At 39.1% G+C, this 27,497-nt stretch overlaps 1 protein-coding gene across 1 annotated transcript in view; it reads right to left on the bottom strand.

Annotated features, from left to right (window-relative positions):
- SLF2 (SMC5-SMC6 complex localization factor 2) overlaps positions 1-27,497 on the bottom strand; it is a gene marked incomplete at both ends in the record, with an annotated part of 57,982 nt that overhangs the window by 14,506 nt on the left and 15,979 nt on the right. Inside the window, 10 exons of the mRNA XM_080694411.1 lie at positions 1,660-1,747; positions 2,847-2,944; positions 5,785-5,961; positions 6,890-6,989; positions 14,892-15,033; positions 16,100-16,175; positions 22,054-22,156; positions 24,441-24,608; positions 24,999-25,121; positions 26,629-26,699. Coding sequence (XP_080550537.1) covers positions 1,660-1,747; positions 2,847-2,944; positions 5,785-5,961; positions 6,890-6,989; positions 14,892-15,033; positions 16,100-16,175; positions 22,054-22,156; positions 24,441-24,608; positions 24,999-25,121; positions 26,629-26,699 — 1,146 coding nt within the window. The remainder of the gene's footprint in view (positions 1-1,659; positions 1,748-2,846; positions 2,945-5,784; positions 5,962-6,889; positions 6,990-14,891; positions 15,034-16,099; positions 16,176-22,053; positions 22,157-24,440; positions 24,609-24,998; positions 25,122-26,628; positions 26,700-27,497) is intronic.

Here is a 27,497-nt window from a genome sequence, read left to right as displayed (position 1 = left end):
CGTGGGTTTGATCCCCAGTACTTAAAAAAAAAAAATCAAGCCAGAAGTGGTGGCACACACTTGTAATTCTAGTACTTGGGAGGCTGAGATTGGAGGACTATCCGTTTGGGGCCAGTCTTTGCTACTTAGTAAGGCCATCTGAGGGCTAGGCATGTATCTCACTTTTTTTTTTTTTTGACAGTACTGGGAATGGGCATTCTACCTCCGAGGGACACCCCCAGCCCTATTTTTTATTCTTTATTTTGAAACAGGGTCTCAGTGAGTTGCAAAGGGCTTCACTAAGTAGCTGAGGTTGTCCACGAACTGAGATCCTCCTGTCTCCCAAATGCCGGGATTACAAGCGTGCGCCACCATGCCCAGCTCTAGGCATGTATCTCAAAGGTAGAATGTCCCTGGGTTCAGTCCCCAGTAACCCCCCCACTCACACACGATTGAGAAAATCCTAATGTGCCATTATATAAAATGACATTATTGAATTAAATTTGTTCAACTTATCAAGGTTAGTAATAAGATAAGAATCGTAACCCAGGCGTGGCAATGCACACCTGTAATTCTAGTACTTGGGAGGCTGAGACAATAGGATCACAGGTACAAGATCAGCCTCAGCACCCTAGGGAGACTCTGTTTCAAAATAAAAATAAAAGCCAGGCATGGTGGCGCACATGTAATCCCCACGCTTGGGAGGTGGAGACAGGAGGATCGCGCAGGTTCGAAGCCAGCCATGCTGGCTTAGGAGACCCTGTTTCCAAAAAATAAAATAGGTCTGGGAGTGCAGCCCGAAGGTAGAAGGGCTTCCAGAAACCTCAGTACCCCCCCCCACACTAATAAATAAATAAAATAAAATAAAAATAAAAAGGACTGGGCTATACCCTAGCCATAGAATGCGCCTGGATTCAATACCAGGATTTCAGTACCACAAAGAAAAAGAAACTGCAGAACTATTATGTATTAATTGCATCTTTATCTGTTCTACTATGGCCTTTTTACATTGTAGGGCTTAAATGTGGTTCCCTCAGTACTTATTTAGTTGTAGTTATATATGAGTACGTACAGTATAGTATTAAGAAAATCCTAGTTACCAAGGATTAACCAAGAAAAAACAAGAGCCGGGTGTGGTGGTGCATACTTGTAATCCCCACGCTTGGGAGGTGGAGACACGAGGATCATGCAGGTTTGAAGCCAGCCGTGCTGGCTTAAGAGACCCTGTTTCCAAATAAAAAAGTATAAAAATAGGCCTGGGAGTGTAGCCCGGAGGTAGAAGGGTTTCTAGGAACCCCAGTACCACCAAAAAAAAAAAAAAAAAAAAAAAAGAAAAAAAGAAAAAAAGAAAAAAAGAGGTTACCAAGGTTTGTCTCAAACTTTTCTATCCTCCTGTCTCAGGTTCCCAAGTATTGGGATTACAGACATGTGCCACCACACTTAAACATTTATTAATTCATCTAACTGTCCACAACCATCCTACATGGAAGAGGGTATAATACTATCTCCATCTCACAGAAAAAGAAACTGGATCTTGTTAGTTAAATATCATACTAAAGAGTATATAAATATTACTGTGCCTGAGAGTTGATATATAATCCCAGGAGTTTTGACTTAGGAGTCATGGATTTTTCCTACACTTCACCACCTCTCCTATTTTATTAAAAAAAATATTCATACCTGCAGATTGTTGGCATTAGGGACATCTTCATGTTTCTCATCCAAAAGTTTTGAAATAATCACTAGACTGAGGCACTGTCTCAATTGCCTGGAATTAGAATTTAAAAATATTTAGAAGGCATTTTAATTAATAATACCTGAGAAGCAAATGATCAAGCCAAAGGAGTTCTGATTCTAATCAGATGTAGGCAATGTTTAAAGAGAAGGCTGAACAGGAGTTGCCGAGCGTGGTGGCGCATGCTTGCAATCCCAGCATTTGGGAGGCTGAGACAGGAGGATCACGGTTTACGGACAGCCTCAGCTACTTAGGCCCTTTGCAACTCAGTGAGACCTGTTTCAAAATAAAGAATAAAAATAGGGCTGGGGGTGTAGATCAGAGGTAGATGCCCCTGGGTTCCATCCCCGGTACTGAAAAAAAAAAAAAATACTGGGGATGGAACCCAGGGGCATTCTACCTATGAGCTACACCCCAAGCTCTATATTTTATTAGAAACAGGGCCTCACTACTTGCTGAGGCTGTCCTCAAAACTGTGATCCTGTCTCAGCCTCCCCTGTACTGGGATTAAAGCTGTGTGCCCCAAAGCCCCATTTTTATTCTTTATTTTGAAACAGGGTCTCACTAAGTTGTGGAGGGCCTTACTAAGCAGCTGAGGCTGGCTGTGAACCTGTGATCCTCCTGCCTCAGCCTCCCATGTACTGGGATTACAAGCCTGCACCACTATGCCCAGCTATTATTTTTTATTTTGAAACAGGGTCTCACTAATTTGCTGAGGCTACATCAAACCTGTGATCTTTCTGTCTCAGCCCCCAAAGTACTGGGATTACAGGCATGAACCACTTGCTCGGCTGGGAGTCAGATCTTTGTCCTTGTTGCTTTAGTCACAGAAAATCTATTTTATTGCTGGAATACTTTTTACCAGAAATAAAAAAAGCTAATTTATTTTCATAATTCACTTTTTTGACATGTACTGTTTGTTATCTGATAAACTAAAAAGAATATCCAAGAATATTATAAAACTATCTGAATTAAGAATAAGAATCAGGTTATCAACTTTTCCCCACAAATGAATATGAAATAAAAGGATCTAACATTCAAAGAATGATGAATGGAAACAAAGGACCCATGAGCATCTCATTCACAGATACATTATAAAATTTCTTAATGTTTAATTCTCACTTTTCAATACCTTCCACGTGATGTCCAATTAGGAACTAGTTGTACCAACCACAAAAGATTGTGAGGATGACTGGAGAGTTCATTTATGCCCAGACAGAGTTCAGGCACCTGAAAAAAAAACAATGTGCAAAATTTCTTTTCAAACAAGACAGGAGAATTGAATCTAATTCTCTACTGTCCTAATGGAAGCACTAATAAAATAGAATATTCTTTTTTTTTTTTTTTTGGTACTGTGGATTTAACCCAAGAGCATTCTACCTGAGCTACAACTCCAGTCCCTTTTATTTTATTTATTTATTTATTTATTTATTTATTTATTTATTTATTTATTTATTTTTGTTGTTCTGAAGCAGGGTCTCACTAAGTGGCTAAGAATCTCACTATGTTGCTGTGATCCTTCTGTCTCAACCTCCTAAGTACTGGGATTACAGATCGCATCACCATGCATGGCTTAGAACAAATTTTTTTTTTTTAAATGGATGAAGTCTATAACCTGTTAAAATGTACAAAACACAGATTATTTTATTCTAAATTATATTAGACCAAACACATTTATGAGAATTTCGCTTGGCTTTCGTGTTTTATGTTATATAATTTCTATCTATATTTATTTTATTTTATTTTTGTGGTACTGGGGGTGGAACCCAGGGGCTTTTCTACCTCCGGGCTATACTCCCAGACCTATTTAATGCTTTATTTAGAAACAGGGTCTCACTAAGTTGCTGAGAGCCTCACTAAGTAGCTGAGGCTGGCTTTGAACCTGTGCGATCATCCTGTCTCAGCCTCCCAAGCACTGGGATTACAACCATGCGCCACCACGCCCAGCTCTCTATATTTTAACAGTTCTTCTTGGAAGAATAAGATTATCTAAACACAAAAATAAGTTCCCAAAAGTATATAATGAGAGCTGCATGAGAGCATGTATCTTTTGACCTGAAACTTTTTCCATTTTAGGGATTCTATTCCAATATATACATATATACATATATACATATATACATATATATATATATATATATATATATATATATATATATATTTTTTTTTTTTTTTTTTCCCGGAACCCATGGGCATTCTACCTCCAAACTACACCTCCAGCCCTATTTTTTAGTATTTTATTTTTTGGTGGTACTGGGGGTGGAACCCAGGGGCTTTCTACCTCCGGGCCATACTCCCAGTTTCATTTTATATTTTATTTGGAAACAGGGTCTAAGTTGTTGAGAGCCTCAGTAAGTAGCTGAGGCTGGCTTCGAACCTGTGTGATCCTCTTGTCTCAGCCTCCCAAGCGCAGGGATTACAAGCGTGTGCCACCATGCCCAGCCTTTTAGCATTTTATTTTTGAAACAGGGTCTCACTGAGTTGCAAAGGGCCTCGCTAAGTAGCTGAGGCTGTCCACAAACTGCCATCCTCTGGTCTCTGCCTCCTGAATGCTGGGATTCCAAGCGTGTGCCACCATGCCCGGCTTCTAATTCCAGTATTTTTATTTTTTGGTACTGGGAATTCAACCCAGAGGCATTCTACCTCCAAGCTACATCCCTAACCTGATTTTTATATCTTATTTGGAAACAGGGTATAACTAGGTTGCTGAGAGCCTCACTAAGTTTCTGAGGTTGTCTTTGAACTTGAGATACTCCTGTCTCAGCCTCCAAAGTACTGAGATTACAAGTCTGTGCCACCACACCCCGCTTCTAGTAGTTTTAAAAGTCTAACAGCTGCATCAAAATAATCTGATCAGTTGGGGCAGGAAGTATGAGGTAGGATTAACAAAAACAAGATTGACTACATCTTGATACTTTTTGAAGCTGAGGATCTATTAGTTTGCCCTACTTTTGTGAAAAAGGAGCAACAAAAATGGTTGTGGAAAAAAATTTTTTTTTTTTTTTTTTTTTTGGTGGTACTGGGGTTCCTGGAAGCCCTTCTACCTCCGGGATACACTCCCACAGGCTACACTCCCAGACTTATTTTTTAACTTTTTTATATGGAAACAGGGTCTCTTAAGCCAGCGAGGCTGGCTCCAAACCAGCGTGATTCTCCTGTCTCCACCTTCCAAGCGCGGGGATTACAAGCGTGCGCCACCACACCCGGCATGGAAAAAAAAAATTTAAAAGGCTTAACAAAATTATACATGTTCATACTCCATTTGGCTATAGAAGTTTAACTGAAAGTCCAGTTTTAAGTATGACTAGTGTAAGCATGAATAACTCAAATTCTAATCAAGTACGATTTACCATCATTTTATTTAGGTCTCTGTATTCGAAGCTCATTGTGGAAAGTCTTTCCTGACTTCTCACATGCACTAGCCTGGCATCTCTGCCATACCTTTCTCGTACCCTATCCTGCTTTAATTTGCCTCACTTAATTACAACCTGACACATTATCATAAACTGCTTTTATGTGTTTATAATCTAACTCTACATAGGCTGCAAGCTCCATGAGAGCAAGGGTACAACCTTTACACAGCTAACCTGTAGTACCTGTAAACGCTTGTCCATAGTAAATCCCCAATAAACATATTTTGGTTGAAACAGCTGCAGTTTTAGGAAAGACTGTTATCATTAAAGAATACACTTCCAGCAAACACATTCCTTTCCTTAGTTCCTTTTTCATTTGTTAGAGATCTTAACTGAACTTAGGAACAATTCTTTTTATGGTACTGGGGGTGGAACCCAGGGGCACTCAACGTCTGAGCTACATCCCCTGTCCTATTTTTTATTCTTTATTTTGAAACAGGGTCTCACTGAGTTACAAAGGACTTCACTAAGTAGTAGCTGAGGCTGTCTGCGAACTGCGATCTTCCAGTCTCAGCCTCCCGAATGCTGGGATGACAAGCGTGAGCCACCACGCCCGGCTAGAAACACTTTTAATTCTCTAAAAGTCAATTTGTAAAAGTGAAAGTCAAATTGTGATGCTGTACAAAATACCAATACTGAGGTTTTAAGTAATGTTACCTTTGCGTTCCAATCTCTGATGTTTTTCATCAGGTTTATCAGGAGGCTTTGAAAATCTACCAGAGGAATCTGTTTCAGCTGTTTTTCCAAACTCATTTTAAACAACATTAAAATCAGCAACATTATTTCACGATCTTGATAACCTTCTGGATGTATAGATGTACACAAGCCTAGAAACTTGAGACAAACACATAAAGCAACTTAGATATATTTTACCTCAAGACTTTTAATTATACAATATTTTTGGCAAAAGAAAACAAGTATCAGATGCCCAGAAAAGACTAGAAATACTCATGCTTATAATTAGCTGCATTATGTAGTAGTATTTTCTCTATTTTCCATTTTGAGGTTTTCTTAATTGGTCAGTATCAATGATTTGATTCAAACACTAAAAATGGTTTCAGAGTTATTAATGCTTAATCATTAAGTAGTATTTTTTCTTTCTATACCTAATTCTAAAAAATTACTGGTTTCAAAACTATCTTTTTATGTGTGCATGGTACTGGGGATTGAACCCAGGGGCGTTCTACCTCCAAGGTACACCCCCATACCTTTTTAATTTTCAAAACAGAGTCCTGCTATGTTGCTGAGACTCTATGTTACTAAGGGTGTTTCTGAACCTGTGATCTTCTTGTCTTAACCTCCTAAGTACTAGAATATTAGGTGTGCATTATCAGGCCCAGCTTTCCTCTCACTCTTAATATTAAAACAAAAATAAGAACAGCAAAAACCACCTTTTTATTTTGGTACTTTTTATTTTGGTACTGAGGGTAGAACCCAGGGGATTTTCTACCTCTGAGCTATACTCCCAGATCTATTTTATACTTTATTTGGAAACAGGGTCTCACTAAGTTGCCGAGGCTGGCTTTGAATCTGTGTGATCCTCCTGTCTCAGCCCCCCAAGCGCTGGGATTACAAGCGTGTGCCACCACGCCAGGCTCAAAAACAACCTTCAATATAAAGATTATTGCTTAGAAAGTTCTCCTAGAAAGAAACTAGTAGAATTTAAAAAAAAATTAGTTTTCTTTGGTAACTAAGGAAAATTACCTATAAAACTAAAATGGTTCAAGCTTTACTAAAGACACACAAAAAAGTTTTTCCCTACCTTAACCACATTTAAAATGTTGGTTTCAGGAAGAGTTGTAAAAACTGGCTTACAAGATGAATCTTCACTTTCTTTTTCTCCTCTCATCTGTGTTTCAGAACTATTAAGTAAATAAAGCAATTTGAAATTAGGAACAATTATTCATGTTAAGAAAAACTAAATTTTTTTTGTGTGTGTGGTAATGGGGACATAGGGGTATTTCACCTCCCAGCTACCAAAGGATCTTGCTATGTTGCTGAGACTGGCCTTGAACCTGCAATCCTCCTGTCTCAGTCTTCAAGTCTGGATGACAGGTGTGTGCCACTATGCCAGTTTTTCTTTTTGTATGTTCATACATTTTTTTTAAATTTATTTTTTATTGGTGCAATGTATTCATACATCATAATGGTATAAAGAAAATAATTTTGTAGACATACATGCACACATCGCCCAGTTAGCCCCTACCCGATCCCCATCCCATTCCCTCCCCATCCCTCCTTCCCATGCTTGGCTTAGTGGTTGACATCTAGTTTTATAGCAATTTATCCAATATTAATGATGATAATCTCACATAACAGTTTCCTTTGTCTGATACCAAGCTTTTGATGACTTAAAGATAACATTTCAATATTTCTTTTTGCTTTCTTTCTTATTAGAGAATTTTTTTTCTTTTTTTTTTTTAGGTGAAACTATCATACATTTATTTTTTTTCAGAAAAAAATCTATCCTGATATGGAATATGGACTCTAAATACCCAAAACAATCTCGAAGAACAAAGCTAGAAGATGTATATTTTCTGATTTCAAACCATATAAAGCTACAATAATTGAAACAGTGTAGTACTGTTCTAAAGACAGATATATAAATCATTTGAGTTAAATAAAAGCCTAGAGATAAATTCTTCCATATATTGTCAAGTTATTTTTGACAAGGTTTCTACGAACATTTGGTGGAGGAAGTACTAATCTTTTAACTAAATATTGTTGAAAAATAATAATTACATGAAAAAGAATAAAATTGGACCCTTACCTAACATATTTACAAATATTAACTCAAAATAGATAAAAGACCGGAATATATATCTTAATACTATAAACTTTTAGAAGAAAATCTGGGTCATAAAACCTCACAACATTGAAATTGGCAGTGATTTCTTGGATATGATTTCAATGGCACAGGCAACAGAAGGGTAAATAAACTCCCTAAAAAAAAAAACATATTGTATATCCAAAGACAATGTAAACAGAGTTAAAAGTTACTGATAGAATGGGATAAAATATTTCCAAATGCTATATCTGAAGGTATATTAATATTTCAACTAGAAATCCTAAAAATTAGCAACAATAAAAGCAAACGATACAATTTAGAGATAGGTAAAAGACTAACATAAATAATGAATCTCCACAGATAACCAATCTTAGTTGTCTGTTGGATGGAAAATCTTGTTTCTCTGGTTCTGGTGTGTGTTACCTATTTCTTCTTTGTAGTTAATCTCTTTGAGTATTTTCTCTAGTGCTGGTTTTGAAGACATAAATTCCTTCAGTTTCTGTTTGTTGTGGAAGCTTCTTATTTCCCCATCTAATTTGATAGAAAGTTTTGCTGGGTAGGAAATTTTTGGCTGGAAGTTGTTTTCTTTCAGAGTTCGGAATATGTTACTCCAAGCCCTTCTAGCTCTCATGACTTGGTTTGGGAAGTCTGGAGTGATTCTAATTGGTTTGCCTCTAAAAGTCACTTGGCCCTTTGTTTTTGTTGCCTTTAAGATTCTCTGCTTGGCTTCCACATTGGTCATTTTGACAATTATGTGGCGTGGGGATCCTCTTCTCTGATCCTCTCTAAAGGGAGTTCTATAAGTTTCCTGGACCTGTGTATCGACCTCTTGCTCTACATTTGGAAAATTTTCTGCTATTACTTCCTTGAAAAGATTGTTGAACCCTTTGATTTCACCTTCTTTTCACTCCTCTATTCCAATTATTCTTAGGTTAGCTCTCTTAAAATGGGCCCATATTTCTTCCATGTCAGATTCCTGCTGTCGGATTTTTTTTTCTAAATTAGAAACTATGCGTTCATTTTTTGAACGATCATCTTCTAGGAGCGAGATTCTATTCTCCATGTGGTCTAGTCGGTTGTTTGTACAACCTTTACTTTATTAATTGCATTGAGGCCTTTACTTCATTAATTGCATCCTTTATCTCTCTTTGGCTCTCTCTGAATTCTTTTCGAAACACCTCTATTATTTCTACAGTTATTTTCCTGATTTGATCTTCTAGAAATCTCTGAACTTCTGTTTTATCAGGTTCTGATGTTGTGGGGTTGTGGGCATTCATTTCTCCATTGTTATTCCTCTTTCCCATGATTTCGGAAGTTTGTGCCTTCTCTGGGTTCTTCCCTGGGTCACTACGATTTCACTTAAGGTGCTCTGGATCTCAAGTCTGTGGTATCTCAGTCACCACTACTCCTTTAAAGGGTTGTATCGCAGAGTCTCAGACCCTGGGAGTCAATCCAGGCTGCTTTAGACCATGCGGGGGTGCCAGATTGGACGTTCTCCTATGGTGTGATATCTCTGCCAACCACCACTCCCCCACTGGGTCAAGTCCCTGGTAGTATAGTACTGGGATTTCTCCTCTAGGGGACACAATTTGACTCACTGTTGTTGAGTGCACAGATGGAGCTGTCGTGGACTCAGTGAATTTGCTGCTGCCGCCGCTGCTGGTAGCAATATGGCGCTGCTGCCATGCCCTCGGCTGTGAGGCTTGCGTATTTCTTTTCTGTTTTTGAGCTCTGCTCTGAGTCCCTGCAGGGTGCTGAGCCCAGCCTCTGGGAGCTTTAGATGCTCCCTGTGCCGAGAAATCTGCCGAATTCCTCCCAGCTGATCCACAGCGGCTCACCTCAGCTCGCTGTCCGTTGCTCCTCTCTGCCTGGTGGGTTGTTGAGTGCGTTGGTCTGGTGCTGTCCAGTGAGCTCACCGCTGCTGCCGGCAGTAAGGCGCTGCTGCCGTGTCCTCGGGTGTGAGACCGGCGTATCTCCTCTGTGGCTCTGAGCTCTGTTATGAGTTCCCTTCCTCTTTGGAGCCTGGTACTGCAAGGGAAAATAGTGCCCGCCGCTTCGCACCGCGGCTCCAGCTGCAGCATTGCGGTCTGGTTTCTGGTGTCTCATTTTTCCAGCCCTCTTTTTCTCTGTCCCTTGAAATTACATTTTTTGTTTCTCTGCTGATGGTGTTTTCTGGCTATGAAAGGCGCTGATTTTGTGGTAAAAGAGATTGGTTGTTAGCGGGGCTCATAAGCCCCGCTTTTCTCCATCGCCATCTTCCTGGAAGTCTTTTTTTTTTTTTTGAGATGAGGCCTCATTAAGTTGTCCAGGCTGGTCTCAAACTTGTGATCCTGTTTGTGATCACACCTATGATCCTCAATCTCCCTAGTAGCTGGGGTTACAGGTGTGTACCATGGTGCCCAGATTTCAAAACTGAGTGTTTATTTATTTACTTATGGTATTGGGGATGAAACTCCGGCATTCTACCTCTGAAATACACCCTTAGCCCTATTCTTTATTCTTTATTTTGAAACAGAATCTCATGAAGTTGTGGAGGGCCTAAGTACCTAAGGCTGGGCACAAACCTGAGACCCTCCTGTCTCAGCCTCTCAAGTACTGGGATAACAAGCGTGCACTACCATGCCTGGCTAAAACTGCTTTATAAAACTGTATTTTAGGGAGGAACAGTTTACATACAATAAAAGGAATGTACTCATTTTGAGTTTTGACAAGTGTGTTATTTTATTTTTGGTACTGGAGATTGAACCCAGGGTAATTTTATCTCTGAGCTATATCTCCAGCCCTATTTCATTTTGAAACAGGGTCTCACTAGGTTAATGAGAGTCTTACTAGTTGCTGAGGCTGTCGTTGAACCTGTGATCCTCTTGTCTCAGCCTCCCAAATACTGGGATTACAAGTGCGTGCCACCACACCTGGCTGATAAGTGTATATTCTAATGTAGCCATCATTCACATCAAAACATAGAACATCATCCACAAAAGTCCCTAACTGCAGTCAGGTGTGGTGGTACATGGCTGTAATCCCAGTACTTAGAAGGCTAAGACAGGAAGATTAAAGGTTTGTAATCTTCAGCAATTTAGCATGACTCTATATCAAAAAATAAAATAGTGCTGGGATGTAGCCTAGATGTAGAATGTCCCTGGGTTCAATCCCCAATAAAAAACACACACACACACACACACACACACACACACACACACACACACGTCAATCTGCTATCTCTCATAGGAGGCAAACCCTGATCTAATTTCTATCTGTATGCATTAGTTTTTCTTTGAACCAACTACTTTTTATAAGGTATTATCTTCAATGCTCTGGGTATAAAAAAGCTATGTAGGAGGTAAAGGCCTTAGGAATGGCTTAAAGAAACTACCATAGTTATATGAAACAATAATTCCAGCCAGGTGGTGGGACATGCCTGTAATCCCAGTACTTGAAAAGCTGATAAAGGAGGATGTAGGTTCAAGGCCAGCATGCCAGATTAAATCAGTTAGATCCTGGCCGGGCTTGTAATCCCAGTATTTGGGAAGCTGAGACCTGGAGGATCGTGGTTCGCGGACAGCCTCAACTACTTAGTGAGGCCCTCTGCAACTCAGTGAGACCCGGTTTCAAATTAAAGAATAAAAATAGGGCAGGGGGTGTAGCTCGGAGGTCAAATGCCCCCGGGTTCCACCCCAGACCCTCCAAAAAAAAAAAAAAAAAAAAAAAACAACAACCAACCAACCAAACAAACAAACAAACAAAAAAAAACCAGAAACAAATAAATCAGTCAGATCCTGTTTCAAAATAAAAAAGTGCCAGAGGTGTAGCTCAGAAGTAGAATGTCCCTGGGGTTTAATACCCAGTGTAAAACACACACACACTACAGATATTTTTGCTTAGTTTTTTTGTAGAAAAAGAGAAAAAAGGCCATGGTTGTGGTGTGGTTAAAAACATAAGCAGGGTGTGGGAATCCAAATGGTAGTATTAACAAGCATGCACCACCATGCCCACCATGCCCAGCTTATTCTTTATTTTGAAACAGTGTCTCATTAAGTTGTGGAGGGCCTCACTAAGTAACAGGCTCACTGAAAACCCTGATCCTCCTTTCTCAGCCTCCCAAGAACTGGGATTACAGGATTACAAGCGTGTGTCACCATGGTCTCACTAAGTGGTAGAGGGCCCAAGTTGCTGAGGTTGACCACGAGCCTGTGATCCTTCTGTCTCAGCTTCCCAAGTACTGGGATCCCAAGTGTGAGCCACTGCCTGGCTGTTTTTTTTTTTTAATGAACAATTTTACCATGCCCCTCGCCTCCATTTGTAATAGAGATGACAGCATACTATATACTGTTTTGTATCTCCCTTTTTATCACTTAGTAGTATACCTTGGAGATACTTCCATAACTATATGTGAAGAACTTTTCTCTCTCTTTCTTTCTTTCTTTCTTTCTTTCTTTCTTTCTTTCTTTCTTTCTTTCTTTCTTTTTTTGTGGTACTGGGGGTGGAACCCAGGGGCTTTTCTACTTCCGGGCTACACTCCCAGAGATATTTTATACTTTATTTGGAAACAGGTTTCACTAAGTTGCTGAGGCTGGCTTCGAACCTGTGCAATTATCCTGTCTCAGCCTCCTAGGAGCTAGGATTACAAGCATGCACCAGCATGCATGGCTTTTTTTTTTTTTTTTTTTTTTTTTTGGTGGTACTGGGGTGGAGGTGGAACCCAGGGGCTTTCTACATCCAGGCTATACTCCCAGACCTATTTTTGTATTTTATTTGGAAACAGGGTCTCACTAAGTTGCTGAGAGCCTCACTAAATAGCTGAGGCTGGCTTCAAACCTGTGCGATCCTCTTGTTTTAGCCTCCCAAGCGCACAAGTTTTCTCATTTTTTATTTACAGACAAGAGCTCCCTAAATTGCCCAGGTTGGTCTCGAACTGTAAATCATTCTGCCTTATCTTTGCAAATAGCTGGGATTAGAGATGCACAACACTGTACTAGCAATAATTTTCTTCTTTTTGTTGGTACTAGAGATTGAACCCAGGGGAATTCTATCTCTGAGCAGCCAACTGAGCACTTCCTGTCTCAGCCTACCAAATGCTGGAATTACAAACATGCGTCACCACGCCCAGCTTAATAGTCTATCTTTGCACTATATCCATCCCTTTTTGTGTTTTGTTTTGCTTTGTGGTCCTGGGGATGGAACCCAGGGGCCTTCTACCTACAGGCTACACTCTCAACCTATTTTATATTTTATTTGGAAACAGGGTCTCACTAAGTTGCTGAGAACCTAAGTAGCTGAGGCTGGCTTTGAACCTGCGCCATCCTCCTTTCTCAGCCTACCAAGTAATGGGATTACAAGTGTGTGCTACCACACTCAGCTTTATCCCTGTCCCTTTTTATTTTGAAATATGGTCTTGCCAAATTGCTGAGGTGGGCTTCAAACCTGCAATTCTCTTGTCCCACCCTTTCAAGTACTAGAATTACAGGTATGTGCTACCACACCTGGTTCTATAGGACTTTAGAATTACCTGTATAGCCCGAACTCACTTCTAATTTCACAAAATCCTGTTGGCATTTATTAGGATCTCATTATTTATTTTTTGTAGTTCTGGGGATTAAACCCAGGGCATTCTACCTGAGCTACACCCTCAGCCCTTTTAATTTTTTTGTTTTTAAACAGGGTCTCACTAGGTTGCTAAGAGTCTCATTAAACTGCTGAGGCTGGTCTCAAAACTGCAATCTTCCTGTTTCAGACTCCTAAGTATTGGGATTATAGGCATGTGCCACAACACACGGAGAATCTCATTATTTATAAGGTTAAATTTTCATATCTGGAAGCATGGCAGGCTTCCCATTAATCAAAGTTCTTTTCGTCCCTGTTTTATTTGGCTCAAAGGCATTCTTCCTCTGAGCTCCAGCTTTATTTATTTATTTTTTTTTTGTGGTACTGGGGATTGAACCCAAGGGCATTCTACCTCCAAACCACACCTCTAACCCTATTTTTTTTTAATTTTGAAACAGGGTTTCAATAAGTTGTGGAGAGCCTTACTAAGTAGCTAAGGCTGGTCTGTGATCTGTGGTCTCAGCCTTCCAAGGACTGGGATTACAAGTGTGCACCACCACACCTGGCTTCTAACCCTATTTTTTATTCTTTATTTTGAAATAAAGTCTCATTATATTGATGAGGGCCTCAAATAAGTAGCTGAGGCTGTCTGTGAACCTATAATCCTCCTGTTTCAGCCTCCCAAGCACTGAGATTACAATTGTGCACCAGCAATGCCCTTGTTATCTTAGTAATGTTTTATATACAGACACACACTTCTAGTTGTTTATTCTGAAATCTTTTGTTTTTATTTAATTTTTTTTCTTGTTTTTAAAGTATTTAATTAAAAAAAAAATTACACTGGGTGTGGTGGCACACGCTTGTAATCCCCGCGCTTGGGAGGCAGAGACAAGAGGATCACGCAGGTTCGAAGCCAGCTGTGCGCGCTGGCTTAGGAGACCCTGTTTCCAAATTAAAATGTAAAAATAGGCCTGGGAGTGTAGCCCGGAGGTAGAAGGGCTTCCAGGAACCCCAGTACCACCAAAAAAAAAAAAAAAAAAAAAAAAAAAAAAAAAAATTACTACTGTCTGTGCTGTGTCACATATCTGTAATCCAGGACCTGGGAGGCTGAGTCAGGAGGACCACAGGTCAAGGATTGCTGTAGCAGTGTAGAGAGACTCTCAGTAACCTAGTGAGGCCCTGTTTCAAAACAAAAAATAAAAAAAGGGGCTGAGGGTGTGGATTGGAGGTAGAATAATCCTGGGTTCAATCCCCAGTAAACACACACACACACACACACACACACACACACACACACACACACATCCTCAAATTTCAGAGATTTAAAAAAAAAATCAAGGATGAATATTGAACTTATTAAATCAGTATTAACTATTATTTTATATAAGTTGTTTAAAATGCTGCTTTTAGATTTAATTATGAAAAGAAAACTTACACTAGATTGTCTTCATTAAAGTCTGGCTGCAGATTCTCTAGAGGAAACAACGATCTAAAATCAATCCCCATATTGAAAAACACAGATGCTATATCAGACAACGAAGGGATCCAGGGCCAAACTGGTGAATCACTGAAAGTATCTGGTTAACAGAAGAAAATATTTTATTATAAACCATTGATTTACAAACCCACATTTGCAAAATGATTAACTGTATGTGAAGCACATATTATTACAATGATTTTATAGAAATGACAGCTGTTATAGAAATGTTAGCAACACAGTTATATTATAGAATATCAGAATATAACTGTTGAACTCAGAGACACTCTATCACCGAGCAATATATATGTTCAGCCCTTTTCATTTTTTAAAAAATTTCGTGACAGTCTTGCTAAATTGCCAAGACTGGCCTCCAACTTGCAAGCTTCCTGCCATAGTCTAACCGAGTAGCTGAGAATACAGGTGTGTGCCGCTGTGCCTTGCTCAAATACTTTTTTGTTTTCAGATGTTTGTGGTGCTGGGGATTCAACCCAGAGGTATTCTACCTCTGAACTATACTCCCATCCCTGCCTTTATTTTTACTGGGAAATAGGGTCCCACTAAGTTGTTGAGAGCTTCACTAAGTTGCTGAGGTTGATTTTGACCTGTGATCTTGTCTCAGCCTCCTAAGTATTGTAATGAAAGGTATGTGTCACCACACCTGTCTTAGATAACTTTTCTTCTTCTTCTTCTTCTTTTTTTTTTGGTACTGGGAATTAAACCCAGGGGCATTCTTCCTCTGAGCTCCCAAGTACTGTGATTAGAAGCATGCACCAACATCATTTTTGATTGGTATTTAATTATAAAAGATGTTTAATTATAAAAATAATTTTTACTCTACATTTTCAAATATACTAACACGTAGCAATATGAGAGATCATGAAAGAACCAGTAATAAGTGCAATAAATCACAGTAAATTTATATACTTACCATTTCTTTTTTTCTTTTTTTGCGTGCAGAATTGGGGATTGAACCCAGGAGCATTCTACCTCCAAGCTACACCCTCAGCCCTATTTTGTTACTCCTTATTTTGAAACAGAGTTTCATTAAGTGCAGAGGGTCTCACTAAGTAACTGAGGCTGGCCCAAAACCTCAGATCCTCCTGTTTGAGCCCCCCAAGTTCTGGGATTACAAGTGTTCACCGCCACCCCCAGCTTATACTTACCATTTCTAATTGTTATTTCCATCAATGTACTTAATATCTGTACTGACACAATACAATCTGTATGAACCGACATCATCTGTCAAAAGCAGATACATGACAGAGAATTAAAAAGAATGAAAACATAAGCACTTATTATAGCACTTATTATTTACTAGGCACATACAAAGGTGTTCATGTGTACTTCTTATAGTAATTTTATGATGTGATCCTCATTATACTTATGAGCAATAGATTAAATATCATGCCTGATATGACACATGGATACATGGAGGAAGTGCTTTTTAAATCCAGGTCCAGCTGGGCGTGGTGGTGCACACTTATAATCCCAGACAGGAGGATCGCGCAGGTTCAAAGCCAGCCTTGCTGGCTTAAAAGACACCGTTTCCAAACAAATATATATAAAAAATAGGTCTGGGAGTATAGCCTGGAGGTAGAAGGGTTTCCAGGAACCCCAGTACCACCAAAAATAAATAAATAAATAAATAAATAAATAAATAAATAATCCAGGTCCAACTGGGAGTGTGGCACACGCTTGTAATCCCAGCATTTGGGAGGCTGAGACAGGAGGATCGTGGTTTGAGGACAGCCTCAGCTACTTAGTGAGGCCCTTTGCAACTCTGTGAGACCCTGTTTCAAAATAAAGAATAAAAAATAGGGCTCCGGTGTGGTTTGGAGGGAGAATGTCCCTGGGTTCCATCCCCAGTATCATAAAAAAAGTATAAATAAATAAAATAAAGACTAAAACATAGGGTTCGGGGTGTAGCTTGGAGGTATAATGCCCCTGGGTTCTATCCCCAGTACCACAGGAAAAAAAAATCCAGGTCCAAGCTGGGAGTGGTGATGCACACTTGCAATCCTAGTACTTGGGAGACTGAGATAGGAGGGAAGCAGGTTCACAGCCAACATCAGCTACTTAGGCCCTCTGCAACTTAGTGAGATAGTGTTTCAAAATAAAGAATAAGGCCGGGTATGGTGGCATGTGCCTGTAATCCCTGTACTTGGGAGGCTGAGACAGGAGGATCACAGGTTTGAACCCTCAGCAAGTAGTGAGACCCTCATCATCCTAGTGAGACCCTATTTCCAAATAAGAAATAAATCGGGCTGGGAGTATACCTTGAAGGTAGAATGCCTCTGGGTTCAATCCCTTGTAACACACCCACACACACACCTAGGTCCAACTTTAAAGTCAGGGTTTTCTCTATTCCCCAAATTCAGGGTTCTCTCCATTCTAATATGCTGCTTGCTTTTTACAACTTTCACTTATAATCAGACAAATAGAACATTTGAAACTATCAAAAATGCCTTTCTAGAATATATCATTAAATGAAATAAAGACACCAAATTGATCAAATCACAGGCAGAGTCAAATCATAAGCTACTAAAAATACTTAAAAACATACATATATACAAATTAATATATTAATATTCATTCATTCATTGTGCTACTGGGAAATTGAACCCAAGAGAATTCTACCTCTGAGATACATTCACAGTGCTCTTTATTTTTTATTTTGAAGCAGAATCTCGTGGCTGAGGCTATCCTAGAACCTGCAGTCTTCCTGCTAACTCAGCATTTCAAGTACTGGGATTACAGGTGTGCACCATCGTGCCCAGTTTATTTTGAGATAGATGTCTCACTATGTTGTCCTTGCTCATATTCCTGGGCTCAAGTAATCTTCCTGCCCCAGCCTCCTGAATAACTAGGACGACAGGGATGCACCACTATACAGGCTTATCAGTGCCTTATTTTTTTTTTTTCTTTTGTGGTACTGGGGGTGGAACCCAGAGGCATTGTACCTTCGAGCTATACCACCAACCCTAGTTTTTAGTCTATTTATTTATTTATTATTTATTGTGGGTATGGGGATGGAACTCAGGGGCATTTGACCTCCGAGTTACACCCTCTGCCCTATTTTTTATTCTTTATTTTGAAACGGTCTCACTAAGTTGCAGAGGGCCTCATTAAGTTAGTCTTTTTATTTTTGAAACAGGGTCTCACTGAATTATGAAGGGCCTTGGTAAGTAGCCGAGGCTGTCCACAAACTGTGATCCTCCAGTCTCCCAGTCTCTGCCTCCCGAATGCTGGGATTACAAGTATACACCACCATGCCCATCTCCTATAGGCAGTATTGGAGATTGAACCTAGGGGAATTCTACCTCTGAGATATACCCTCAACCCTATTTTATTTTTCATTTTGAAACAGGGCCTTACAAAGTTGCTGATGCTGGTCTCAAATCTGTGATCCTGTCTCAGCCTCCCAAGTACTGAAATTACATGCTTGTGCCACCATGCTTGGCTATAATAATGCTTTTCTTTTTCTTTTTGTGTGTGGCAGTACTGGGGATGGAACCTGGGGGTATTCTACCTCTGAGCTACACCCCCAGCCCTATATTTTATTCTTTTTTTTTTTTTTTTTTTGGTGGTACTGGGGTTCCTGGAAGCCCTTCTACCTCCGGGCTACACTCCCAGACCTATTTTTACATTTTTAAAATTGGAAACAGGGTCTCTTAAGCCAGCGCGCGTGGCTAGCTTCGAACCTGCCCGATCCTCCTGTCTCTGCCTCCCAAGCGTGAGGATTACAAGCGTGCGCCACCACGCCCGGCTTATTCTTTATTTTGAAACAGGTTTTCACTGAGTTGGAAAGGGACTCACTATTTAGCTGAAACTGTCTGTGAACCATAATCCTCCTTTCTCAGCCTCCCAAATGCTGGGATTACAAGCATGTGCCACCATACCCGGTTATAATAATGGTTTTAAATGATAGGCCCACATCAACAAGGTGAAAATTAACATGGATAAATGCAAAGTTTTACTTTTAAGTTTAAGAGCAGATATACCCAGCTGGAGAATGATGAAGCCCTCGCATGACAGCAAATGAACTTTTAAGTTATAATAAATACAAATATATGGGTGAGATATATGGGCAAGTATCTCACTGGAATGTACATCTATTTATGGGGGAAGCTGAATACTTCCAGAGTGACACTAATAAACTGAAGGTCATTCAGAAAGATGACCAGGATTGTAAAAGGACTGGAGAATCTTAAAATATGGGGAAGGATGAGAGTTTTGATATTTTAAAAGAAACGAAAGACTGTTAGACAAGGTTTATTATGAAAGTTATAGAAAAGATAATTATTACTGCTAGTTCAAAACGGTAGGGAGATAATTTTGATTTAATTAGGACTATTAAAAACAAAGAAAAATGACTAGGATCCAAGTAGTAGGCTCCTAACTACTGAAAGCAAATGCTTCAGCCTTGCAGTCTTTGCACTACCTGCTGTTCTTTGTTTAAAATGCTCTTCTTAGTGGGGTGCAGTGGTCTATGCCTATAATCCCAGTACTTGGGAGGCTGAGACAGGAGGATCACAGGTTCGTGGCCAGCCTCAGCAATTTAGTGAGGCCCTCTCCAACTCAGTGAGACCATGTTTAAAAAAATAGCTGGGCACGGTGGTTGTGCACGCTTGTCATCCCAGTACTTGGGAGACTGAGACAGGAGGAACACAAGTTCGCAGCCAGCCTCAGCTACTTAGTGAGGTCCTCAGCAACTCAGTGAAACCCTGTTTCAAACAACTCAGTGAAACCCTGTTTCAAAATAATAAAAAATTAGGGTTAGGATCTGTGTAGCTTGGAGGTAGAACACCCCCTGGGTTCAATTCTCAGCACCAAAAAAAAAAAAAGGGTTGGGTATTCCCAGAGGTAAAACACCCCTGGGTTCAATCTATAATAAACACACACACACACACACACACACACACACACACACTTGTTCTTCTCTCACACAGGAACAGGGCTCATTCCATCACTTTCTTCAGATGGCTGAGTTTCACTGAAAAATACTTCTAAGTCAGACCATCTGAGCATATGTCCACTTACTGAAAATTAGAGGGCCTTTTAGGAGTATAACTAACATTACTCAGATCTCACCTTAACAGAAAGGCCCTCATCAAATACCTTATTTTATTTTATTTATTTTTGTGTGTGTGTTACTGGGGATCAAACTCGGGCATTCTACCTCCAAGCTATACCCTTAGCCCTATTTTTTTTTTTATGGTACTGGGGATGGAACCCAGGGGCATTCTACCTCCAAGCAATGCCCCCAGCTCTAATTTTTATTCTTTATTTTGAAACAGAGTCTCAATGAGTTGCAAAGGGTCTCACTAAGTAGTAGCTAAGGCTATGAACAAACTGTGATCCTCTTGTCTCAGCCTCCCAAATGCTGGGATTATAAGCACATGCTACCACGCCTGGCCTCCCAGTCTATTTTTTATTTTTATTTTGAAGCAGGGTCTTGCTAGGTTGATGAGTCTCACTACTTGCTGGGACTGTCCTTGAACCTGGGATCCTCCTGTTTCAGCTTCCCAAGTACTGGGATTATAAGTGTGTGCCACCATACATGGCATCACATACCTTGTATTTAAAAAGCAAATGTCTCTTCCCAAATGGTGTTCTCTATATTTACCGTAGCCTATTTTAGTTTTCTTCACAGCATTTAACATCTGGTATAACATTTATGAATTTGCACACCCACATTTGTTTATTGCTTGTATCCTCCATACTAAAATGTGAGCTTCCTGAGATCAAAGACACTTTTTTTTCACTGCTGTTCTCTCTAGTGCTTGGCACAGCTGGCACTCAGAAATGCCAAGTATAAAAAAATGAATGAAAGGCTCTACTAGAATCTTTCTTGCCAAACATGGGATTCCATGAAATGCGCTCGCTCGCATTTTTTTGATGGTGTTTTCTGCTTGAAGGTCCAAAGTATCTGGGGTAATATCGGGAATATATATAAAATCAATGATACCAATTACTTAAAAGTTACAACTTATATAATACAAGCATTAAGATAGTTATTTAAGTAAATTTAAGTGTTAAGAAACACTGGATTTGCATAAAACATATACATGAATAGAAAATACTAAATAGAATTGAAATACTAAAATGTATACAGGTATTCCTATAAACATGAAAAAGAAAAGAAATCTATGACAGGCATGGTGGCACGTACTTGTAATCTCAGTACTTGGGAAGCTGAAATAGGATTGCAGGTTTGAAACCAGCCTCAACCTATGATCTACTTTACCATTTGTGATTATGCATATATGCACACATACATGCAACAGAGAATTGAACCAGGGGTGCTCTACACCAAGCTATATATTTTTAAGCCCTCCTTTAAGTTTTTATAATTATAAGAGTGGAAGTTGCTGAGGCTGCTGAAGCTGGTTTGAACTTTTTTTTGGTGGTAATGGAGGTTGAACCCAGAGGCTTTCTACCTCCAGACTACACTCCCAGAACTATTTTATATTTTATTTGGAAACAGGGTCTCACTAAGTTGCTGAGAGCCTCACAAAGTAGCTGAGGCTGGCTTCGAACCTGAGCAATCCTCCTGTCTCAGCCTCCCAAGTACTGAGATTACAAGTTTGTCCCACCACGCCTGGCTTGGTTCTATAACTTTCAAAAAATTGTATTTGTTTGGGTTTTTTTGGGTGTGGTACAGGGGATGTAACCTAGGGGCCTTCTACCTACAGGGTATATTCCCAATCCTATTTTATTTCTTATTTGGAAACAGAGTCTCACTAAATTGCTGAGAGCCTAACTTGCTGAGGGTAGCTTTGAACATATAATCCTTCTATCTCAGCTTTCCAGGTACTGGGATTACAGATGTCTGGCACCATACTGGGCTTAGCTTAGAAATTTTATTCTCCTGTGTGTCTCAGGCTCTCGAGTAGCTGGGATTATAGGTATGTGGGCTCATTATCATTTTCTCTACAATCTCTTACAATGACTTTTACTACTTATTTTACTTCTTGCCACATTCTAAGCCACTGAAACCTTAAATTTCATGTGCTGAATTTTTTTCTAGTAATATACCCAAAAAATTACATTTAGGAAGTTTGTTTTTGACTGGGAAATAGTGACGGCAACTATAATCCCCAAACCTTTCTCTTACCCGAAAGAGCCACTTTAACACAGGTACAGGACACTGAACGTAGTGGTAAGCAGAAGTGAGGAACCCTTGTGTTGTCAAAAAAATTTGATCTGTTTTTCCTGATCTGAAAAAAACAAAGTATCATCAATGTGACCATTTTGTTCATAACAAAACAATTCTACCATCACATTTGACAAAATCAGGGAAATGAGCAAACAAATTATCCTATGGTAGTAGACTCTCCATCAATGTAATTGGTTACTCATGAAAAAAAAATTGATGGTCTAAAGATGATCAGATTCTTTGGTTTAGCTCCAGTTATCTGGTGGGCAAAGCTTCATTTGCTAGCAGTGTTGAAAGAGAACACTTATCAAATCTCAGGACATCTGCTTCTGCCAGGTTAAGAATGTACTTCATAAAATTCAGCATCAATACTGGGCATGGTGGTGCACACTTGCAATACCTGTACTTGGGAGGCTGAGACAGCAGAATTACAGCTATTTAGTGAGACCCTGTTTCAAAATAAAGAATAAAAAATAAAGCTGGAGTGTAGCTCAGAGGTTCAATTCCCAGTACTGCAAAACCAAAACAAACAAAACAAATCCCTCAGCATCAGAATTATTATGATCTCTCTAGACCTAAATATCATATACTAAGAGAAATCGTACTAGCTTAGGCATTGTGATAGATTGCTATTTATCCATCTCAACATCTATTTTTGCTTTTCTCTAATTAAAAAAAAATTTTTGGTACTGGGTATTGAACTTAGGGACATTCTATCCCCAAACTACACCCCTAGCCCAATTTTATTTTTCATTTTGAAACAAGGTCTTGCTAAGTTGATGAGAGTTTACCTACTTGCTGAGGCTGTTCTTGAACCTGTGATCCTCCTATCTCAGCGTCCTAAGTACTGGAATTACAGGAATACACCACCACACCTGGCCTTTCTCTTGCTTTTTACCTGGGTACACTTGCAGCCTGAAATCACTCTGAAAATAAAAGCTGTAGCTCCAGTAGCACCTAAAGCAACAAGGTGCTAAGAATGATGGACAAGAGATTATATGGTGAAAACAACACACCAGTCCTGGACTTCCCATGTCTGTACTTCTTTTATGTAGGAAGTATACCTGTTTAAGTGCCCTTTTTGTTTTTTGGTGGTAGTGGGATTGAGGGGCATTCTATCTCCAAGATAAACCCTCAGCCCTATTTTATTTTTATTTTGAAGCAGGGTCTCACTACTTGCTGAGGCTATCCTTGAACCTGAGATTCTCCTGTCTTAGCCTCCCATGTACTGGGATCATAGGCATGTGCTACCATGCCCAGCCTAAGTCCCTGTTCTTTTGCTAATCATTTGTTACATATTGAACTTAAGTCTAACTATAAAATAATATGCCAAACAACTAGCAAGAAAACACAAAGAACTAACTGGGTGTGGTGACGCACTTTTGTAATCCCAGTACTTAGAAGACTGAGACAGGAGGATTGTGGGTTTGCGGCCAGCCTCAGCTATTTAGTGAGGCCCTCTGCAACTTAGTAAGACCCTGTGTCAAAATAAAGAAGAAAAAAAAATAGGGCTGAGAGTATAGAATGCCTATGAGCTCAATTCCCAGAATTGCCAAAAAAAAAAAAAAAAAAAAAGAAAAGAAAACACAAATACCAATAGCAATAAAAGGATTAGGAAACTAAACAGGTCACAATTGAAATTAACCTTTTAGGCCAAGTAAGGTGGCACACCATTATAAATTCCAGTACTTGGGAAACTGAGACAGAAGGATTGCAGGTTGAGACCCTATTTTGAAATTAAAAAAAAAAAATTGGGCTGGGGGTGTAGCTCAGAGATAGAATGCCCATGAGTTTAATCCCCAGTACCACAAAAAAGTAAAAGAAAAAAAGAAATTAACTTTTTAAAAGATTACATTGGGGCTGGGCGTGGTGGCATATGTTTGTAATCCCCACACTTGGGAGGCAGAGACAGGAGGATTGCGCAGGTTCGAAGCCAGCCTTGCTGGCTTAAGAGACCCCGTTTCCAAATAAAATATAAAAAATAGGTCTGAGAGTGTAGCCCGGAGGTAGAAGGGTTCCACTCCCAGTACTATTAAAAAAAAAAAAAAAAAGAGATTACATTGGTCAGAAGTCTTTTAGAGCAATCTTCTTTTCCCCTTTTCTGTGATATTGTTTTCTTTTTTGTGATACTAGGGATTGAACCTAGGGGCATTCTACCCCTGAGCTACATCCCTAGCCCTATCTTTAAATTGTGAAATGGTCTAAGTTGCTAAGGCTGGCCTTGAACCAGAGATCCTCCTGTCTCAGACTCCCAAAAATACTGGGATTATATGTGTGTATCACCATGCCCCACTTAAGAGTAATTTTTTATACAGATAAAAAGCAAAATGTTACTTTTTACTTACTTGAGAATAAGCTTTTCTACAGCACTTTGTCCGATAAAACCAGAGTCTCTTAAATCCAAGGTATACTGATTGAAAATTTTCCCAGAATTTAGAAAATTAAATATTTCTTCACCTGGATGATGATCAGGAATAGCATCAATTGTAACTGAAAATTTTTTTAGAAATTCCCTGAAATAAAAAAGAGTTATTGAATACTAAATAGTTATAAAACATATATGGCTTTTGTACTTGAAAGTCATGTGGAAAGAAAACTTTCTTTAAAACAATGGTAATTCCAGATTAATTTCTAGCATGAGAAAAAGTTATGTTTTGCTCCTCTTTTCTGCTAATAGTCAAAAGCCAGTAATCCTGTCTCTATGAAAAGGAATAATAACCAGAAGAAAAAAACAAAAAAGTAAAACTTAGCTCTTAACATTTGACTTTCAACAGCATCACAGATGGACTCAAACCCAGCATACATTATTCAGTATGTAAATGCCCACCAATGGCCCATTTATTTTACAAAACAAATTAAAAATGTAAACCTTAACAGAGCATATATAATTAAAAATTCTGTACCTGTGCTCTTCTAAGAGGCCATCCTCGTCATCTGTACTGTCTTGGTCTCCAATTCTGATTGGAGATTTAATGCCTCGGCCCTGCCGTATGTCTTCTTGTAGCTGCTTTTGCAGTTCATCTAGCCTGAGAATTAAAGGAATGCTATGATAAATAGTTTACTCTAAAAATTAAAAAAACCTGGTGGGCATGGTGTCATACAAATGTAAACCCAGTACTTGGGAGGCTGAGACAGGAGGAGTGCATGTTCAAGGACAGCCTCAGCAAGTAGTGAGACTCATCAACCTAGCGAGACTAGTTAAAAAAAAAAAATAAAAGAGGGCTGAGTAGCTTGGTGGTAGAATACCCCTGGGTTCAATCCCCAGTATCACACACACACACACACACACACACACACACACACACATTCACATATATACACATACACAAAAAAAATTTAAAGAAACCTTAGTTGATATCTAAAAGCAACACCATGTTAAACACTTATTAAGTACCCTATTATATAATAAGTTTTCTTATACTATAGGCCAAATCATGTCTCCCAGATATACCATGATGTTCAAAATTGTACTCTATTTTTTACTAAAACACAGAAAGTCTATTTTAGGCATTAGTCTTTCATTCAGCCATAAATATATTAGAATAGTGTTCTACTGCATAAAGGAATTGAACATTTGTTTAGACCCAGGACTTTAAGAAAGACTGGCCCAGACCATTCATTTGATTACTAGAAGACCAATAAACTGATCTTATTGTTGGTTTGCAATACTGAGGTTTAACCCAGGGGTGCTCTCCCAGTGAGCTATATCCCCAGTCCTTTTTACTTTGAGACAAGGTCTCACTAAAGTTGCCCAGGCTGGTGTTGAACTTTGGATCATCCTGCCTCAGCCTTGTAAACAGCTTGGATTACAGGTGTGTGCGCCCTTGATAATATCAGTTAGGCTTTCTAGCAGTAGTGCTTGTTGTCATCATCACTATCTTCCCAGTCCTTTATTTTTTGTTTGAAACGGGAATTTATGTTAATGTAATAAATGGTAGGTAAACTATAAAAATCTAGGCAAACTATCACTTAACTACATCCTCAGCCCCTAAATCCTAAAACAGGGATCTCACTATATTGCTGAGACTCTTGCTACATTGCTGAGGCTATCCTTGAACCTGCAATCTCCCTGTCTCGGTCTCCCAAGTACTGGGATTACAGGCATGTGCCTGATCCAAAACCTGGATCTTTTGATCCATCCTAGGAACAAGAGAACACATTATATTTCTAAGACAATCAACATCAAAAAACAAACAAAAAACAACTTGGTACTAACACAAAATGCATGCTTATTTTTCATTAGTTTTTTTTTGGTGCTGGGGTTTTGACCCAGGGGCATTCGACTTCAAGCTACACTTCTAGCTAGCCATTTTTTGTTTTGAAACAGGTTCTCCCTAGGTTGCTGAGAGTCTTGTTAAGTTGCTGATGTTGGTCTTAAACCTGTAATTCTCCTGTCTCAGCCTCCCAAGTACTTGGATTACAGGCATGGGCTGCCATGCTTGGCTTCTCGTCACTTTTTTAAGGTAAATCAAAAGCCAGCCAAATAAACATCAGTATGTCAAACAGAACAAATTAATCATAATGCTAACCAACCTTTGTGTGTCTTCCATCTCCTTCACTAGACGCTCTAAAGTATTTGTGTAAGTTCCACTACGAACATGTTCCTAAAGTAAAGAGAAAATTCAGAAATACTTTATAACACAACTTAGTGGATGATCTGGGATGTCTGAAGTTATTCAGAGAACTAGAAACTATTTTCTATTTCAATAACCTGGGCCAGGATGACACCTTTCTTAAGAATTTTCACCATCATGCTTTAAATCTAGTCTTTTATACTGCAGGCAATTTGATTTTACTATCTATTAGGAAAAGTACCACTTACAATAACCTGCTAGCCTAAGATCTGACTGTAAACACCCAAGAGCTCTGTGGCTACCCTCTCTTTTCTTCTAAACCCTATTGTGAAATAAAATTCATTTTAGGTGTTGGAATATTAACTAGGTTGGAATATTAACACCTTCCCCACCAAATTTTACAGACATTTTAGAATGTAATTCAACTATCCCCAGGTTAGAATGAAGTACTTTATAAATAAAATTGCACACCACAATTAACAACATTTCTACACTCTACCTTCATTTACAGCAGTGGTCTCCAAAGCAGAGGGTGTGCAAGGTGATCCGTTGGGGTGCAGGAAGAAAATAATAGAACTTCTATTTATATGGAACTTCTATAGAATCTCCAGTAGAACTTAGTCTATAGTAACTTCTATATAACTTCTATAGGAAAATACTAATCTTTTTCTTTTTTAAAATATGTTTTTGCATATGCTTCAGAAATAATACAGTATTATAGTGGTACATGTATATAATCTTTAAGTATAATACATTTATATTGGAGTACATGCTCAAAGTTGTGTTGTTACTAAAAAGGTCTACGTGACTAAGAAAGTTTGGAGACCA

The sequence above is a fragment of the Muscardinus avellanarius genome (assembly GCF_963383645.1).
Source record: "Muscardinus avellanarius genome assembly, chromosome: 4".
Classification (NCBI taxonomy): domain Eukaryota; kingdom Metazoa; phylum Chordata; class Mammalia; order Rodentia; family Gliridae; genus Muscardinus; species Muscardinus avellanarius.
Note: the sequence above shows the minus strand (reverse complement) of the source record. Positions and strands in the feature narration are given on the sequence as shown.